At 44.8% G+C, this 19,053-nt stretch overlaps 1 protein-coding gene across 1 annotated transcript; it reads left to right on the forward strand.

The window, feature by feature from the left end:
* The first annotated feature begins 1,470 nt into the window (after nucleotides 1-1,470).
* Nucleotides 1,471-18,834, forward strand: LOC104008509 (KLF transcription factor 9). Its single transcript, XM_087770928.1, has 2 exons — nucleotides 1,471-2,504; nucleotides 18,159-18,834. Exons 1-2 carry the CDS (start codon nucleotides 2,039-2,041, stop codon nucleotides 18,380-18,382), a joined length of 690 nt encoding a protein of 229 aa, XP_087627054.1. The 5' UTR covers nucleotides 1,471-2,038; the 3' UTR covers nucleotides 18,383-18,834.
* Nucleotides 18,835-19,053: the final 219 nt, after the last annotated feature.

The raw sequence follows: 19,053 nt of genomic DNA on the forward strand, positions 1-19,053 counted from the left end.
GCCTGAGGGAAGAAACAGGAGGATACCAAAAAACAGTCTAGCAAGGAAATACCAAGATAAGCATGAGAAAACAAGGCCGCTGATAAAGCCTAAGTGAGGATCACTTGAACCATGAGTGAACTATCCTAATTAACATAGTAAATTTTATTATATAAATTAATATATAATATAATATAATATAATATAATATAATATAATATAATATAAATTTAATTTAATTATATAAATTAACATAGCAAATATTAAAAAGCAAAAAAACCACCTCTAGCACCCCGGCCCAAGCAAAGACCCCTGCCCACTGAGCATGCGCTGTAAATTTAAAACACACTGTACCTTTAAGTGGAGACAAGGCTTGTGAGAACCAATAGAAGCAAGGATGAATAAGCGGAATTGTAAAAACACTGATAACAGCTACTCGGATTGTATAAAACGTCACTGTACATTAACCAAGGGGTGCTAGCTTTGTGGAGTTACCACCTAGCACCTATCTCTGCGCAGACATGAAATAAATCGATATCTCAACTCTGTGTGTAGATTGGCTTATTGCACACCAGGTAACAACGGGCCCATCTTGTGCGATAACATGACTTTTGATCCTTTACATAAGATTTAGGTATGTCAAAGGGTGCCAAGGAATGGCCCGTGCACCATGGACCTGTTTTTACTTCATATCCACTGCACAGTGACCTGAGCAGTCTCTTGCAGCTCTCTGTGAGGGAATGTATGTGCAGCAGCAGGTTCATTCAAAAAACTTGTGCTGATCCTGTTTCCTCGAGGAGATAGAGAGATGCCTGTGGCATGGCTGCTTTTTTCCTGGCAGGGAGAAATGAAACTCGAGATTCCTACAGATGGAAAGTCAGGAAGTCGACTAAAAACACACATATGAATGCATACAAAAGTTACTCATTAAGTAATTTTACATTGCTCTAAACTTGTGCTTTCTTGTATTGGGTGGAGAGAAGGCCTTCTAGTTTTACAGAAGAGTCGGCTGGAGGTTTTTGAGCACCTGAGTGAGCCGCTTGGCCCGCAGGGCTGCGACCGGCCCACCAGGTTTACAAGGTTGCACATCCTTAGGAACCTCGCTCTGATTAGCCGAGCCCTTGCCAGTGACATCAGCCGGCTCACTTTTCATTAGCCGGCTGGTTGCTGGGACTGGAGGATTTCTAGCGAGACACTTAACCCTCTCGATGCCGCGTGGCGCCGGCGGCGCCGGCCGCCCCGGCTGCCCCCCGCAGCCTGCCGGCAGGACTGCACACCCCTCACATAGGAGGGTGCGGGGTCGATGGTGCGAATCGAGCCTCGGAGAGGCTGCGACGAGGGAGACGTGGATCCCCCTCCTCTCGCTCCCCTCGCATCATCGCCCTTTTAACCGGGCGCGCCAAGGCACCCAGAGTAGCACGCGGTCTGGGGAGAGAGCACAGGGATTGGTGGGTCTGCCGCCTGGTGGACACACCCTCCATGCAAAAAGGCTCATCTGAGTGAAAGAGGCAAGAAGGTAAACAGAGTTGATTTGTGCTGTCTGTTGGCCGATGGGGGGGGCTCCGAACCTAACGTGATGGGATTTGGCGCGGCCGTTCCTGAGGAGTGCGCGGGGCAGCCAGCAGTTTCCTCTCTACTAGCGGCCGCGCTTCGGCGTCCGCCGCTGTCGCCAGACCCGGGCCGACGAAGCGCTGTTCCTCAGCACTGCCCTCCGTCTGCTGAATATTGCCTTGGGGGGTGTGTGTGTGAAAGACGAGCCCTGGGGGCAATTTGAAATTTTTTTTCCCCTCGCGTTTTCTTTTATTAAATATCCCCTAGTGAACTACTCGAGGTTGGCTCTGGCAGCTGTGTCTCTCAGCCTTGTCCCAGCGGCACCCTGCCCAATATTAGACTGACCCTCCAGCGGTTGGCAGACCATGGCTTGCAGCACCTGGCGTGACAGTGCGGCAGGCCCCAAGGGAGTGTATTGAGGTGCCCTGTGCCACCTGGGGACTTGGTGAAGCACAGCTGGCAGCGGGAGTGGGACTGTGCACGGCGGCGGCGGGGCTGCTCCCGTACCATGTCGGCCGTCGCCTACATGGACTTCGTGGCTGCCCAGTGCCTGGTGTCCATCTCCAACCGCTCTGCTGTGCCCGAGGCAGCACGGCTGAAAGTGCCAGGAGAGGAGCAGGTTGGAAAGGAGCTGTGCGACCCCCGTGACGCTTGGAAGGACTACTGCACCTTGGTGACCATCGCCAAGAGCCTCCTGGAGCTGAACAAGTACCGGCCCCTGCCCGTCCCCTCCGTCTGCAGCGGCAACGTGGAGAGCCCGGACGAGGACGTGGGCTCTGACAGTGACGCGACTACAGAGCCGGGGTCGAGCCCAGCATGCAACTCAGCGCCGGGGCAGCCCCCCCACCTGCGCGACGCCGTGCCCCCCAAGAGGAAGTTGGTGGCTGAGAAGCGGCACAAGTGCCCCTACAGCGGCTGCGGCAAGGTCTACGGGAAGTCCTCCCACTTGAAAGCCCACTACCGAGTGCACACAGGCAAGCCGCGGGCGCGCGGGGGGGGCGGGGGCGGGGCTCGAGGGAGCTGCTTGTCCTCGGGTGAACCCTGTGGGGATCGTTTGCCGCAATATCACTTATTTCTCCTCCCACATTTCGGGTGGGGAGCCTGTGGAGGGGGGTCCCATGTGAGCCCTACGTCGGTGGTACCGTAAATCTGGCCGAGAGCCCTCGGGGTTGTCTAAAATAGTGCAGTTTGGTCGGGTGCGGTGTCTGCCAGGCTAGCGGCCGGTGAGCAGGCCGCCTGCCACCACGGGGGGTGAGTGGGGCCGGCTGCCCTGGGCAGAGCTGCGGCAGCAGGGTGTGGTTCGTCCTCCCGCACCCCTGTGGGCTTCCTGAATCCTCAAGGAAGAACCCAGCTCAGCTCCTCCAATAACCCTGGTGTGAAAGGGCTGGCAATTAGTGGAGGAAAGCCCAAGGAAGAAAAAGGCAAGGAGCAGAAGAGCAAGTCTTGTGGAAAATCTTGTTTTTTAGAAAGGTAGCAACCTTTGGAAAGTGAAATACATTTTTGGTAAACAGATCAGCTTGAAGAGAAGCTGTTGGTGACTGATATTCCAAGATTGCTGTATTGATTTATGAGCTTCTTGAATTGGACTTTCTGATCCAGCGCTACAGCACATAAGTTTCTTAGTTATGTGACAGTCACTTTCATTATAGATGCTGTGGTAGGTTAACTCTGGCTGGCTGCCAGATCCCTAGCTAGCTGCTCTCTCACTCCCTCTCCTCAACAGGACAGGGGGAGAAAACAAGGTGGAAAAGCTCATGGATCAAGATAAGGACAAGGAGATTCCTTACCAATTACAGTCATGGACAAAACAGACTCTACTTGGGGAAGATTAATAATTTATTGCCAATTAAAAATAGAGTAGGACAGTGAGGAAACAAAACCCAAAACCTTTAAAATAAATAAATAAATAAATAGAACCCAACCTCAAACACTGCCACCCACTTCTTCCCAGGTTCACCTTCACTCCTTTGTTCCTGACTTCTCTACCTCCTCCCCACCCCAAGCAGCACAGGGGGGATGGGGAATAGGGGTTGCAGTCAGTCTGTAATGCTTTGTCTCTGCTGCTCCTTCCTCCTTATGCTCTTCCCCTGCTCTAGCATGGGGTCCCTCCCATGGGATACAGTCCTTCAAGAACTGTTCCAGCATGGGTCCTTTCTGCAGGGTAGAGTCCATCAGGAACAGACTGCTCCAGTATGTGCTTCTCACCACAGGCTGCAGTTCCTTCCAGGAGCCTGCTCCAGCGTGGGCTCTCCGCAGGCTGCAGCTTCCTTCAGGGCATATCTACCTGCTCCAGCATGGCCCTCTCTATGGGATGCAGGGAGACAACCTGCTTCACTATGGTCTTCACCACAGGCTGCAGGAGAATCTCTGCTCTGGCACCTGGAGCACCTCCTTCCCCTGACTTCCTCCTTCACTGACCTTGGTGTCTGCAGGGTTGTTTCTCTCATATTTTCTCACTCTTCTCTCTCACAGCTGCTGCACATCATTCATTTACCCTTTCTTAAATATGTTATCACAGAGGCACTACCAACATGGCTGATTAGCTCAGATTTGGCTAGTGGTGGGTCCATTTTGGAGCTGGCTGAAACCACCTCTGTCTGGCACAGGAGCAGCCCCTGATCTCTTCTTATACAGGCCCCCCCTGCAGTGCCCCCCCCCCCCCCCCCCCCGCTACCAAAACCTTGCCATGTAAACCCAATGCAGATGTTTACTATAATATTGGCTGTGGCAGAGCAGCTTTATATGAAGATGCTGAGCATATTTTGAATGTAAGGAAATCCTCGCTACTTTTCAGAGTATTAAGCTCTGAAAGAACACAGAGGCAAACTTTCTGCTCATATAAATGAGCAAGTTTCAGAGACACTAATGGCATTTTGCTCGCTTGCAGTTGTAAAGGTTTTTGGCCCATTTCCTAAAAATAAATTGGTGGCCTTGGGTAAAAAAAAGCTCTCCTGCTGTTCTTTGAAAGGATGTATATTTGGTAACACTCAACTACTGTTTTTATCTTTTTGAAGCCAGGTTTAATTCATCAGTTTTGCACTCTGTGTTTTGATAGCCCTTAGTAACTTTAAGTTTTACTTCATGCCAGGGAAACTGGATGTTTCAGGATCCTAGTAATGGCTTGAATACTGAAGTGTAGGATGGTTGTGTTGTATGTTGGCACCATACTCTGTCTCACTTCTGGGCTATGTGAAGTGAACTGTTAAATCTTGGCATAGCTCCTTGCAAAGGGGAGGCCACATCTCCCCTCCCATGCACGGTGATAAATTACACCTTTTGGCTTTTGTTGGCAGACCCCCTCAAGCAGGTGAAGGACCAAATGAACTTAAGGGGAAAATTCCAAAAGTATGCAACTTAAAAACCTGTATCGGCCCCACAGACTCCCCATGGAAGAGACTTTCTTCAGGGACTTAGGTTACTTTGTAAATGATACAAGCAGGTTAACTTGTACTCCCTAGATGTGGCTCATTCAACTTAGAGGATTTAGCCACTGTCCATATGGGATTGGCGGCTTCTCTGCTTAGCTGTTCCTGTTATCATAACCCATCTCAGCTGAGATGGCATTTTTCACAAGGGCTTCATTCATAAGTCTCTGTGCTTTAATACCCATGTACTCTCCCAAGCAGTTTAGAGGGTGTGGCAAAATGGAAACTTAGTGATTAAAAAAAATCTTCTGCAGCAACTCTTATTTCCTCTGGTTCTGCCTAACAATTAAGAGCATAGTAATTGTAGAATTTTTTTAATTTCTCCAGATTAAAGGGCTGTGTATGAGTAAGGAAAGGCATGGATCAAAGGAAACACACTGCCACGTGCTTCATATCTGTTTTGTAAATGACTTCTGGATTTTGTATATTGGCAGTGATAGTAAGTGGTGAAGTAAAAAATGAACTTATCACTGAGGGAACATGTTGCAAGTTATTGCTTTAGTATTTAGTGCAGTCTGAGTAGGGCATGGTCAAATCTGAACACTGGCTAAACTTCTATTGCTCTAACTTGCCTGTTCATCTAGCTATATTTGTATTGCAAAGGAAGAGACCTGGAGTTGGTTATCTACCTATGCCCTACTAGGAGATCTGTTATGTGCTTGGCTCAAGAGGTCAGGAGGAGGAGGATTACTGGATGTGGTTCAGTGATGGACTCTGCATTTAGGTGGAGTTAAGACTGTCTCCATGAGCAAAGAAAGAAGATGGTCAGTGATGACCCTTAAATAACCTCAATACCTACCCTAGGGATTATTGTGTTATCAACTCAAAGATTTCAGCTCAAATCCTCTTTTGGAGGCTGAAGGTAACTGATGCCTTGCAAAACTTTGGCTCACAAATGACAAAGGAAATATATTAGTATCACTTCTACTTAGTGCTCAAATACCTGCCCTGATATGGGGACCAAAATAGACATCAACTGGGATAGCATTTTGGGTGTTAACATTAAAATTAATATACTGTACAACCCACACTGCTTGCTGTATGCAATATAATTCTAAGTATCTTCTGAAGTGGTATGAGGCTTACAAAGGCCACTCGCTTGTGGGTGGCACATAACTCCAAGTATTAAATGCTTAACTTGGACACACTAATGTACCTTCACTGTAGTTCTGTGTGATTAAAAACATTACAAAAATGCAGCAGTAAATAAACTTTGAGAGCTTTCTAATGTAAACAGTTACTAGTAACCAACTGAAATACTAATGATGCTGCTAATGGTAATTACTTTTTATAAATGGCAGAACAATTCCATAGCAACAGTGGGATTTGATTGAGCCTCCAGAGTTATTCATAACTATATATTGCAGAGTGTTAATGCTCCCTCCTCAGTACCATTTTTTAAAAAAAATCATTTATCTCATCTCAGATTTTTGAATCCCTTCCATCTACCTTCCACTTAATCAGGCCATCAATTTGGTTTCTTGCTACTTTGTAGCCTTTAGTTGAAGTAGGTACACAGCTATCAATTAAAAACTTCCTGGTCTTAAAATTTTAATATTCAACCTCAGTCTCTCAATCTTGGACAATGACTTTAGGACTTTGGTTCACACCTATGATCTTGCTCGGACCAACATGACTTTTTACTCATGGATGCTAACTAAGCAAGGTGGAAAGCTCTGAATTCTGATTTGTGCTGTATAATGTTGAGAATCTAAAAATTCACTGGACCATATTTGGTCAGCTAACAGAAAATGAGACATGAAAGAGCAAATAAAGTTAGAAGACCGAAGACTTGATGTTCAGAGGTTAGAGGTCTGTATCTTACTAGTAATTCTGTAAACCTGTTGGTCGGAAGATATTAAGTATTTCAGAGACCAAAACTATCTGTATAATAACTGTTTGCTTGAGCCTTTGAGTCTAGCTAAATTTCCAGAAGACTGTGGTGGGTTGACCCCAGCCAAACAGCTACCCTGCCCCTCTCATTCCCCTCTCCTGCGGGATGGGGAGAAAATAGAAGGAAGGCAAGAAGACCTGTGGATCGAGATAATGTCAGTTTAATAGGGAAAGCAAACGCTGTGTGCTCAAGCAAAGCAAAATAAGGCATTCATTCACTACTTCCCATCAGCAGGCAGATGTTTAGCAATTTCCTGGAAAGCAGGGCCTCAACATGTGTAATGGTTGCTTGGGAAGACAAATACCATAGCCATGAATGTCCCTGCTTCCTCCTCCTTTCCCTGAAATTTTATTGCTGAGCGTGACATCATATGGTATATCCCTTTGGTCAGTTTAGGTCAGCTGTCCTGGCTATGTCCCCTCTCAGACTCTTGCCCACTCCCAGCCTACTGGCCTTTGAGCCAGGTGGGGGATTTGGAGAGACAGCCTTGATGCTGTGGGAGCACTGCTCAGCAGTAGCCAAAACATTGGTGTGTTATCAACATGGTTATAGCCACAAATGCAAAGCACAGCACTATATGGGCTGTTATGAGGAAAGTTAACTCCATCCCAACCAGACCCAGCACATCCATCTAAAACTGTCTTCTGTGGTGATCTTAACAAAAAAGTCAGTGGATGGTGCTGCACATCCTACTTAGGCAAGCAGCCCTTGGTTGTGCCACCATTCCCACTGAACTCAGTATGACTTAGAATAGGATTTGCAGGAGGAAGTTAAAGAAGTCTGAACTCTCTTCCAGAAGGTAGGCCTTTCATTTCTTGCCAAACCCCCTGTGTTTCTGTGATGTAATTGGGTACTTCTTCATTCTATCTTGGATGTATACCTAAATTCAAAATTTATGAACTTGCAAAAGTCTGTGATACAAGGACAAGCCTATCGCTGAAACTAAACTTCTGCCTTTCCTTTCTTATCACTACTATCCAAAAGTAATGTGGAATTTATTATTTAAATTCTGATGTCTTGGACAGGAACACTATTACGGGTAAGATTGTGTGAACTGTTTCCCATAGCATCTCTGAGGTACGTGGCACTTTGAGTAGAAGATAAAAGATGGTGTTTTCCCAAAGCTCACAAGCCAAAACCTGTTTGTCTGGAGGGCAGGTGGAGGACATGAAATATGAAGTGACCTTACCTTAGTCTCATAATACTTAGGTAGTATTATGAGAATAGGACAGGTGAACTCTGATCGAGTTTGGTAGTAGCAGGATGGATTATAAGAGTGGTCTTTCTGCACAACAGTCTTGAGTATTGAGGTGGCATGGGCAAGTCTTGCAGACTTCCCCTGAGGGCTTTCTGAGCATAGAAAAAAGCCCAGACATAGGCAAGATGTGCACAAGACCAGAGCCCTGAAAGTAAGAGCAGATATGCAGAGGATTAACTTGAAAATGCAAAGACTTCTTTAAATAGGTAGTTTTAGAGGTTTGATATGGCCAGTAATATGTAGGTTTATCTTAGCCTCAAAAATGAGGGGGGGAGAACTTAACAGAGGAGGATGTGCAGACCAGAGGATCTCCAGGGAAAATACAGACATATGAGAGTAAATAAGCAATCAGCCAGAAGGCCTGGGCAGGGAACATTGAGCAAAGGACAAGATACCAAAAGAAAGGAAAAGAATGGCAGGAGAAACTAAATTAAAGAATGTACACTTGCTATGATGGTGTGAAGGCAAGCCAGTTAAAGGGCATATGGCATCTCATAGCAGATCCTCCTGGTTAGAAAAGAGGAATAGAGAAAGTACCATGATGTTAGTTTGTGAGATGCCTCTTACAGGCCCTTTAGAAGTTAACTCACCTGGGGGTGTGGGGGTGGGGGTGTGTAAATTCCAGACACTTCCCAAAATTTAGTGCTACAATTTGGTGGGAAGTTCATGTCTACATCAGGTACTCTAATTAAGGTTAGATGCACAAAAAATCCTGTTGTATGAAAAGTTTTCCCTCTACACTAGGTTTTATAGCCAACTGCCATCTTGTAAATCAGGTCCAAACAATACAAAATTTGTAACATTAGGCAGTTGATATACCCTTAAACTCTTCTGACATTTTACTCCAATTGATAGTTAGTAGTAGGTTGTGGGCAGAAGCATGGATCCATAGATGGCCATTCTACAAGGTGAATCTGAGGAGCATTTCTGGTAGAAGGGAAAGACACACACAGCAGCTGATTAGTGCTGCAATATAGATATAATAGCATTGATCCAGGTGCCATATCAGTTTAGTTTGGTGGTTTAGCCTGGAGAAAAGGAGGCTCAGGGGAGACCTTATCACTCTCTACAACTACCTGAAAGGAGGTTGTAGCGAGGTGGGGGTCGGTCTCTTCTGCCAAGTAGCAAGCGATAGGACAAGAGGAAACGGCCTCAAGCTGCGCCAGGGGAGGTTTAGACTGGATATTAGGAAAAACTTCTTCACCGAAAGGGTTGTCAAGCATTGGAACAGGCTGCCCAGGGAAGTGGTTGAGTCCCCATCCCTGGAGGTATTTTAAAGACAGGTAGACATGGTGCTTGAGGACATGGTTTAGTGGTGGACTTGGCAGTGTTAGGTTAACGGTTGGACTCGATGATCTTAAAGGTCTTTTCCAACCTAAATGATTCCACAATTCTATGACTCTACCGCTTTGTTATTTGTATTCTAGATTATCACTAGATTGACAGACTGTACACATACAGATATGTTGGCAGTCCTCTGCTTGAGCTTTTTTGAGTATTTTATGTGAGCATAATCTGAAATTTATGCACTGCAATGACACATTGCCAGTTCCTTTACAGTAAGACTGAAGAGCAGAAAATGGAGCCAGCAGGACATTTTTGCTAAACCCAGACCTTTGTCTGCAACCCCTCTTCTCAAGGATTCATAAAAACATGCAAATTCCTAGAGTTCTAATAGGCGTATTTCCAGGTATTGGAGAAATATGATCATATTGACTGGAAGCCTTGCTAGCTGAGCAAGGTAGGCAAAAATCATAAAGATTAAATCCAGTGTTGCCTGACTCAGTTGTGGTTTATTTCTGTTTCAAAAAATAAAGTTAAGTGACTGTATGTTTCACAGTGGGGAAAACACCCCAGAAAAGCTTGCATGGGTTATATTAATTCAATCCATGTAAGGAAGTACACATGTAGGAGAGAAGCAGTGAGCAGGCATTGCCCATAAGGATGTGACTCCTGTTGCCAGATGGATGTATTGAAAATGCAGCTCTACTGAGTTCCTGCATGCTGTTGTTTTATGATCTTGAAGACCATGTGGTAGGCATCACCTGTGCTTTTTTTAAGTTTGTGTCTCTTGCACTCCTAGGTGTTAGGATCCATGTGGGAATGATCATTGCCCTTCATTAATTGCAGTGCTGTTCTGTACCACACTGTCATTCATTTCCTCACAGAGCTCCCAAACCTGCAGCCACAAGAGCAGGTAGAAGCCAAGTTAAGATTAAAAGGCCAAACTCTGGGGTAGTGATGGTAAAGCACACATCAAATGTTTATTTGTGGTAATGTAGTTTATCACCTAGATGTAAGCTATGGTGACTGTGAATAGCCTGAGAACACTCTATAAATACCTTAAACTTGAAGGAAGAGTCTGTTGAAATATTGACTAATGAAATAATATTAAAATAATCAAAATTATATTATCTTTCTGAATACACATAAAATTGAGACCAGTAATGTACCTCAGTTTCATCAAAGATGGACAGAAGGCATGTGTGTTTCTGGCCACAAGCTTGTCTGTACATGAGCAACTTGATAAGATAACCACCACTTAACCTCCTTTACACACATCTTCAGAGAACAGAAGAGTACACTGCAGTGAGGACAATGCTTGCTCTAAGCAAGCTGAGCTTAGCCGTTGTCCACCTGGTTGTGGTAGGCCCTACAGGCACTAACAGTAACAGTGCCTGTAACAGTGGTTACTTTCAGCTAGCCCCACAGATGCTTGCAACATTGATCTCTGCAGAGCCAGGTCACCAAGTGAAATCTGAAGAAAGGTCTTCCTTTGCAACCCAAATGCATAAGGAGAGCCAAGCACCTCAAAGAGGGAGCCCTAGCTGTGCATAGGGCTGTCTGTGTTAGCGTGTCGGTAGTTCAGTGCCTGACTCCAGGCTGGAGAGAAAGATGGTCCTATCTTTGCTCAGGATGCCTAACCATGAACTTTCTTCTGAAGCAAAGTGCCTATGCCAAGTCATTCCTCTTTGTGCTAGAGAGGAGGGAGGGGACAAGTTCCATAACACTATTATACCCAGTAGTTCAGTAATTAGAAAATGCCATCAGTAGCTGAAAGACCAGTTTTCAAGTCCCTGCTCTGTGGATTTTAGAAAGAGACCCCTCTGATCGGAGAAAGTTTCTGCTCCTTACCCTGTTGAAGCTGTTCCTCTTTAACAAGCATTTAATTATTTAGATGGAACAGGAACCTAAACCCAGTGCTTCTCAATACCAGGTAAGTGCCCTAAGCACCATGCTATGAGTTGGTCTCTCTCCATTGCTCAGTTAATATTTAAATATTACTGCAAAATGGAGGAAGTTCAAATGGAGAAAAGATGGAAAAGGAGAAGAGGTGGAGACTTGCCCCAGAGTACCTGAGAGTCTATTGCTGAGGATATTTCTCTCGGCTATGAAAAGTGTGAACTCTCAGGTGGGGTCTTTCATCTCCCAGGTAGCTTTCCTGACTGATAGATATAAGGGAGCACAGTCCCCAAATAAAGCCTTTTCTAAGGCATACTGGGAGGGATATCATAGAATCATAGAATCGTTAAGGTTGGAAAAGACCTTTAAGATCAAGTCCAACCGTTAACCTAGCACTGCCAAGTCCACCACTAAACCATGTCCTCAAGCACCACGTCTACCCATCTTTTAAATACCTCCAGGGATGGAGACTCAACCACTTCCCTGGGCAGCCTGTTCCAATGCCTGACTACCCTTTCTGTGAAGAAGTTTTTCCTAATATCCAACCTAAACTTCCCCTGGTGCAGCTTGAGGCCGTTTCCTCTTGTCCTATCGCTTGTTACTTGGGAGAAGAGACCGACCCCCCACCTCGCTACAACCTCCTTTCAGGTAGCTGTAGAGAGCAATAAGGTCTCCCCTCAGCCTTCTCTTCTCCAGGCTAAACAGCCCCAGCTCCCTCAGCCGCTCCTCATAAGACTTGTGCTCTAGACCCTTCACCAGCTTTGTTGCCCTTCTTTGGACACTCTCCAGCACCTCAATGTCCTTCTTGGAGTGAGGGGCCCAAAAGTGAACACAGTATTCGAGGTGAGGCCTCACCAGTGCTGAGTACAGAGGCACTATCACCTCCCTGGTCCTGCTGGCCACACTATTCCTGATACAAGCCAGGATGCCATTGGCCCTCTTGGCCACCTGAGCACACTGCTGGCTCATGTTCAGCCAGCTGTCAACCAACACCCCCAGGTCCTTTTCTGCCAAGCAGCTAATATAATCCAGTAGAGAAGCTACAAGGATGTTCCTTACATCTGACACTGTATCAGATGGGGGTAATAGCAAGATTGAGTCTCACTGGGATTCAGGCATGAGCTAGGATTCCCAACAGCTCAGTAGAGCTGGGTTTTAGTGGGTGGTTTTGCATCTGGGTTTGTTTGGTTGTTTTTGGGTTTTTTGGGTTTGTTTGGTTGTTTTTGGGTTTTTTTGGGTTTTTGGGGTTTTTTTTGAAAGAAACTCAAACACCTGCACATGTAAGTAGCTGTTGAGTGGTGGTTTTGAGGATGTCAGAGCAGTCTACTTGCTGAAGGTGGCATTTTTAACACTTTAATCAACCTGTGATGTTAAGTCCTGAGTACTGGTGGAATAAACTTATTGATGCAAATTATCCATCCATTGCCTATCCTGTAATCACCTGACATTGATTAGGGGTCTGTTAAATCCATTGCAAGACTAGCTGGTTGAGGTTTAAGTGTTCTAGAAGTCCTTGTTTTATACAAATAGTACATACCATCCTCACTGCTGATCTTGTTTCTTACCAGCATCTGTAGCTTTGGTTGCCATGTTTTAATGATCCAATATTGGACTCTCTCAGAAGAGGAAAAAGGCTGCTTGAAATGCCTCCAGTTCACTGCTCAGAAGTGGGTGTACAGATGCCTGTGAGATTCATCTTCATCAGAATATCTTGGATTTTGAATGAGTGTCCACACGTCCCACAGGAAACTGCTCATTCAGAGTGTGTGGGGGAAACAAGGACACTGGAAGACAAAAGTAAGAGAGGCCTGAGATAACAGCTATTCTGAGGCAAGGAAGAAAGCCTGTCCATCTTTTTTCCTGCATTAAGCTGGACCATGATCTTTGCACTCATCCATCTACAGAACCTGTGATACTTTGTGAGACACTGAGAAACACAGGAGTGGTGGCTGAGTGGGTTCACAGGAAGAAGAAAAAAAAAGCTTATTGTGGTCATGTCTAAGTCAAGGATTGTAGTTCAGGACCAGATCTTTTCAGGATACCAAGATTTCTTTGGAAAGTTCAAGTTCAAGTTCCAGCAGCCAGAGAGCTTCAGAAGGATCTTGGAAGACAAAGACAAGAAGGTATGCTAGATTCTCCGATTTGAACCACACAGAGTTGAATCTGTGTGTTAAAGCTGTGGGAATACTATTTTTTTTTTTCTTTTTTTTTTTTTTTTTTTCTCTCCCCTTCCCCCCTCTGGCTTCATGCAAACAGTCCTGTTTTCCTAAGTAGTTTTGCTCTTGCCTGATGGCAAAAGATTTCCTTATTTCAGCTTTCCATAGCTGTGTGCTTTTCCATCTCCCTCTTTCCCATCAGCTCCCTCAAATCCCTTGATAGGAAGGGATCAGCCCTGCTGTAGTTCTGTACCTCTGGATTTTAGGGCAGGTGCTGCAGGCAGAGGTGGAAGTCCCTGCAGCAGTAGATAATGGCTACAGCTATGCCATGTCACATGGCTAGACACAGAATGGGAACTGAGTACAGACACTGCATCCCATAAGTCAAACTTGGAACCATTCTCCAGTTTTGATACTTAATATAGTTGCTATTATGCATCCTAGGCAGCACAGTCCTACCATGTACCTGATGGTATCTTGTTTTGTACATATGTCAGTCAAGGGTGTCTAATTAGCTGTCTGTTCATGCAGCTGCAACTACAGTCCATTTGACTTCCTATTTAATGTGTGAAGCAGTATCATTAGCATTATTTGATAACAAACTGCATTAGCTAACATAGATCCCAGACTCTGGACTCATGGCTGTGTCCAACTTCGCTACTGTCAGCCAGAAAAACAAAGCAAGTCTAACAAGCAACTCATCTTGGCCAGACTTCCATCCACACCAACAGCAATTTCTGAAAGTCTTCTGTAAAGTCAGTGCTCAAATAATTCCAGTAATTCACATAAAATTAAGTTAATACACCATGGAGTGAACTTAAAAATAAGTTTGCACCAGACACTCAGTTTGTTCCAGTCCTAGTGCACGTTCTTTTATAAACCTTTAATAGCTTAAGTGTGTGATTATCAATTTTGTCTTCAGCTTTTTCAAACACCACTTTTTAATTTTCCCTCTGGAAAAATAAGACAGTCCAGAATTTCTTTATCACTTGCTTGTCTAAATTAAGTCATCTTTGTTAAAGCCACTGAACTGCAGCTCCTAACCTCAGTCATCCACATCTAAAACAGTGTCTTGTAGTGAGAAGACAAATAATGAATTAGGATATTGGGTATAATACCTGTACTATTAATGAATCTACTAATGCAGACTTTATATTCTTTTTTCTTTTCTCCTCCCCCCCCCCCCCCCCCAACCCTGCACAAGACCACAATGTGGAAAATCTGGAATGTCTCAGGGCAGGACCAAAAAAAGCTAAATAATTGACCCCCCCCAGTCAGAAAAAAATGGAAAGTTACCTGCCTCAGCTCATAAAAAGCAGCTTAGATACAGAGTTTAAACTTGCAGAGAAATTAAAAATTCTCTATTTGAGGGAGAGCATGTGAGAAGGAACAGGGAGAAAAGATCAACTGGAGCAAGAGAGCAGAGATCAAAAGGATCCACAATAACTTTATATCCATATGGGATCTGATGCAGAAGTGCGAGTTCTTTAGACTTCAGAAAAGATCTATGGAGAACCAATGTTAGCTTGTGCTGTTATGTCCACCACTACGTCCCTGGTGGCAAACAGTACAAAGAATGGGAATTCTGCAGACGCCTATTCCAATAACCTTTAAATGAATTTGTTTCATTTGTTACTTCTGTAAGCCGCCCTGGATATGTCTTTTGAATAAAATTTTATCTCTTGTTCAGTTCCTATCGCATATGGTTTTAAGGTATTGTTGATACATCACAGTGGCCATTCCTCCATCACTTGGTTGAAATCCAAGCTAAGGCGTGTTTTAAAACATAAGTAGCATACTGACAACAAAGGAAATAGTACATAATATCACTTCATTTTAAGGGTTTATTCTGCTCATTTCAAGCCTTAGCAGTACTAAGGGGAAAACATGTGGGGGAGGGGAATGTCTGACTAGAGCACAGAAGTCGGTAGCACCTTGTTATCCAGCCTAGATACCTGATCTTTCTCTAATAGAATTAGGGATTTCTGCAGGCTGAAGAGCTGTCCTGAGGTAGAATATAAGAAATGTTGTTTCTGGGGAAGGGGCAGGATGCATGAACCTTTTCCACTGCTCTGGAGTGTAGGTACCTGATATAGAGCCATATACTAGATGCCTCCATGCATGCAAGATTTATAGCACTTCTCCCACACTCCCTGGGGGATCCAGAAAGCTTTTCTGCACCTCCCACTGATGCCTGCTTCAAGAAGCTGTGACAGAAACCATGAGAGAGTAAAAGAGCAGTACAAGTGAAATGTTTGTCTCAAGTGTCACGTGCAGACATCAAGCAGAGCAAAGCCAGAAGAGACCATTTAGCATGGTGCCATCACACAAGTGCTCTATATGGTTGTGTGCAGCTCCCAGTGTTGCCCTGGGTTGTAGCTGTGATCATGGCCTTCATGTGTAAATGAGCAAATATACAGTTTTAATTTCTTCTATACAGGCAGTGCTTATTCTGAAAGGCTTCCAACCACGTTTAAAAACATACAGCAGGAAGCCAAGTCGTCTGTAAAAATTAACCCACAGGTCAGAATGGCTTGCAGTGATGTTTCCACCCTGCTCTGGGTTAATGCACCAGGCTAAATTGGCATTTTGCTATTTCTGCTTCCTTCTTCCTTGACCAAGAGCCAGTCTTGCTGTGAGATGAGGAAAGAAATTGCACAGGAAGCAGGCTATGCTGTGGCTGGCCTAAGAGGCTGCCTTAACGTGCAAACTCATACTCATCTAGCTAAAACTACCAAATGCTGGTCATTCTGGGACAGAGTAGTCTGCCTGTCAAGGAATACCATATAATTAGAAGCCTAAACCATTAAAATTACTACATTACTTATGAGAATTTCACTAGGGCTTTAAGGGCCCATTGTGTGGCTAAATCTCAGCTTATTTAGTCCATCATCTTCCTCTTTGACATCACATCATCTGGATGCCATCAGTGATTTTCCCCCCACTCCTCCGCCCCCATTCTTCTCTCTAAAGCTTTGCAATGCTTTCTATTACCAGTTGTCATCCTGGCTTCTGGGCTATTAATTCCTCAAGTCTTTAGCCTGGTCTTTCATCTCTGCTGCTGTGTCTGAGGAGTTATTCCAAGGCACACTTGCTTGTAAATGACTCCTTTTTTTGTGATCTGTAAATGTAAAGTGAGCTTCTGTGTTGTGTCAAACTTCACAGTATCAAGAAATACTGGAGTTCTTGAATTTCTTTCCAACTCTTCCAAGTTGGAAACACTCCTGGGACAGTTTTTATATTTCATGTTTGACTATAAATAGCTGTCACATAGCTGTTATTTATATTCCCTTCAGGAGACTCTTAAGAAAGGGAATTAAGGCATCAAAATGTACTGGCATGTGATGTCTGTGACTGAAAGCTTTCATGCAAACTTAAAAGTTTTCATTTCCTTCTGTGTCATATAACTGAGTCAGTGTAATGACCTGAGCATAACACAAATGGTATGGAATAAGGGGTGGAGATTGTACTGGGTCTGTCTGGGATGGAGTTAACTGCCCTTATAGCAGCCCATATAATGCTGTGCTTTGCATTTGTGGCTAGAACCATGTTGATAACACGCCAGTGTTTTGGCTACTGCTGAGCTGTGCTAGCACAGCATCAAGGCTTTCTCTCCAAACCACCCTCCAAAGGCCAGTAGGCTGGGGGTGGGCAAGAGCTTGGGAGGGGACATAGCCAGAACAGCTGAGCTAAACTGACCAAAGGGATATTCCATGCCATGTGACGTCGTATTCAGCAATAAAACCTGATGGAAAGGAAGAGGGGGGGCATTCATGGTTAAGGCGTTTGTCTTCCGAAGCAACTGCTACACGTACTGAGGCCCTGCTTCCCAGGAAGTGGCTGGACATCTGCCTGCTGATGGGAGGCATCTGCCTCTTTTTGCCTTTGCTTTTCTCATTAAACAACCTTTATCTCAACCCATGAGCTTGTCCATCTTATTTTCTCCCCCTGTCTTGTTGAGGAGGGAGAGTGAGAGAGTGACTGGGTGGGGGTCTGGCAGCCAACCAAGGTCAACCCACCACAGTCAGCTTTGCAGATCAGGAAGAATTGGGTCTGTGACTATATGCAAGGCCCATGCAACCCGAAGAGGTGAACTGCAGGGATTTGGGGTGTTAGGGAAATTATAGTGAGTACTGTTCACTCCTCACATCCTTGGTTTTAAAACAAAGGTGCAGTGTATTTTAGGTTAAGGTGTTTGGTTTTGTTCTTTACCATCATAGCAAACATTTGTATTGACAGAGCTGTGAATAATGAGATAATTTTCTTGCCCTCAAATCAGCCATCTAAGAGACTGAGGGGAGTCCTTTATTTTGTGGAGCAGCTTGGATTTCTGGGAGAAAGGGAAAGGAAAAGAGAGGGAGCATAGGCCTTCTCTCTACAGCCACAGCATTTTTGATGTACATATTTGTAGTCCTGGGGCTGCACAGCTCTCCCAATCCCCTCCCCACTCAGTTCTTCCCAGACTGGAATTACTTGTACTAGAGTGAGAGTGTCACGTGGTTGGAGGGGGTTTTGGCTTCTGCTAGAGGTGAGACTGAAACCTGATGAAGTAAGTGATCAACAGCTCTGCAGACACTGACACCATGGCAAGAAATAAAGGCAACTTTTCCCCTCAGCAGCATATCCCTCAGCTGTCCTGCTGCAGCAAAGTTTTTATGTGCTGGTGTTTATATCCCTCCCCTAAATTTCTTGTCATCCTTTCCTCCCTGCAGGCGAGCGACCATTCCCCTGCACGTGGCCTGGCTGCCTTAAAAAGTTCTCTCGCTCTGATGAGCTCACCCGTCACTACCGAACCCACACAGGTGAAAAACAGTTTCGGTGCCCCCTCTGTGAGAAGCGGTTCATGCGGAGCGACCACCTGACAAAGCATGCCCGGCGCCACACCGAGTTTCACCCCAGCATGATCAAGCAATCCAAAAAGTCCAGCTCTTTGTGAAGGCAGAGCTGGCCTGGGGAGGGGAGTGGAGGAAGTGAGCCGCAGCAAGGACATGGTGAACAGTGCAAGAGCAGCCTGCTGCCGTGCTGTTCACAGTCTACTCACAGTTTGAAAGCACATGTAGCCGAAGTTTAAAAAATAAGTACTCTGTGCTCCCCTCCCCACCCTTTGCTAGGAACAACAGCCTTAAGCAAGTAAATTGCAGAGTGAGTGAGGGAAGGGATGGTGACTGGACTAGGCAATTACTTTCTTTTGTAATTTAAAGCATTGACACTGGTGTATATAAGTCTGACTGGATGGTTTGGCTTGTGACACCACAGTAGCGTGATTCCAAGGTCTTTGTGATTGCTGTGTCATGAACATGTTTTGTTGAACAATGTAATGCTGCTTGTATTTAAAATATATTGAGTAAAACCACATTCTGAGTCGCTTAAATAATTCTCAAGTAAAAACTCCATTTTAAAAGTGGCTTTACTTCTATCTCAGAATGATCCTTCATTTAAAAAGGCGGTTAAAAGAAACATTGCATTTGTTACTAATAGCATCTGATTGATACACAAAATTAAGGTGAATTTATACTCAAGAAGACCCATTAAAGTAAATGTCTTTTCAATTTTTCTTTGTATTTACTATACTTTTGAATATAAGCTGCCCTTTTTCCAGTAAAAATG

This window comes from Nipponia nippon, unplaced genomic scaffold (genome assembly GCF_047370975.1).
Source record: "Nipponia nippon isolate SJK-2023a ecotype South Korea unplaced genomic scaffold, ASM4737097v1 scaffold_34, whole genome shotgun sequence".
NCBI lineage: Eukaryota > Metazoa > Chordata > Aves > Pelecaniformes > Threskiornithidae > Nipponia > Nipponia nippon.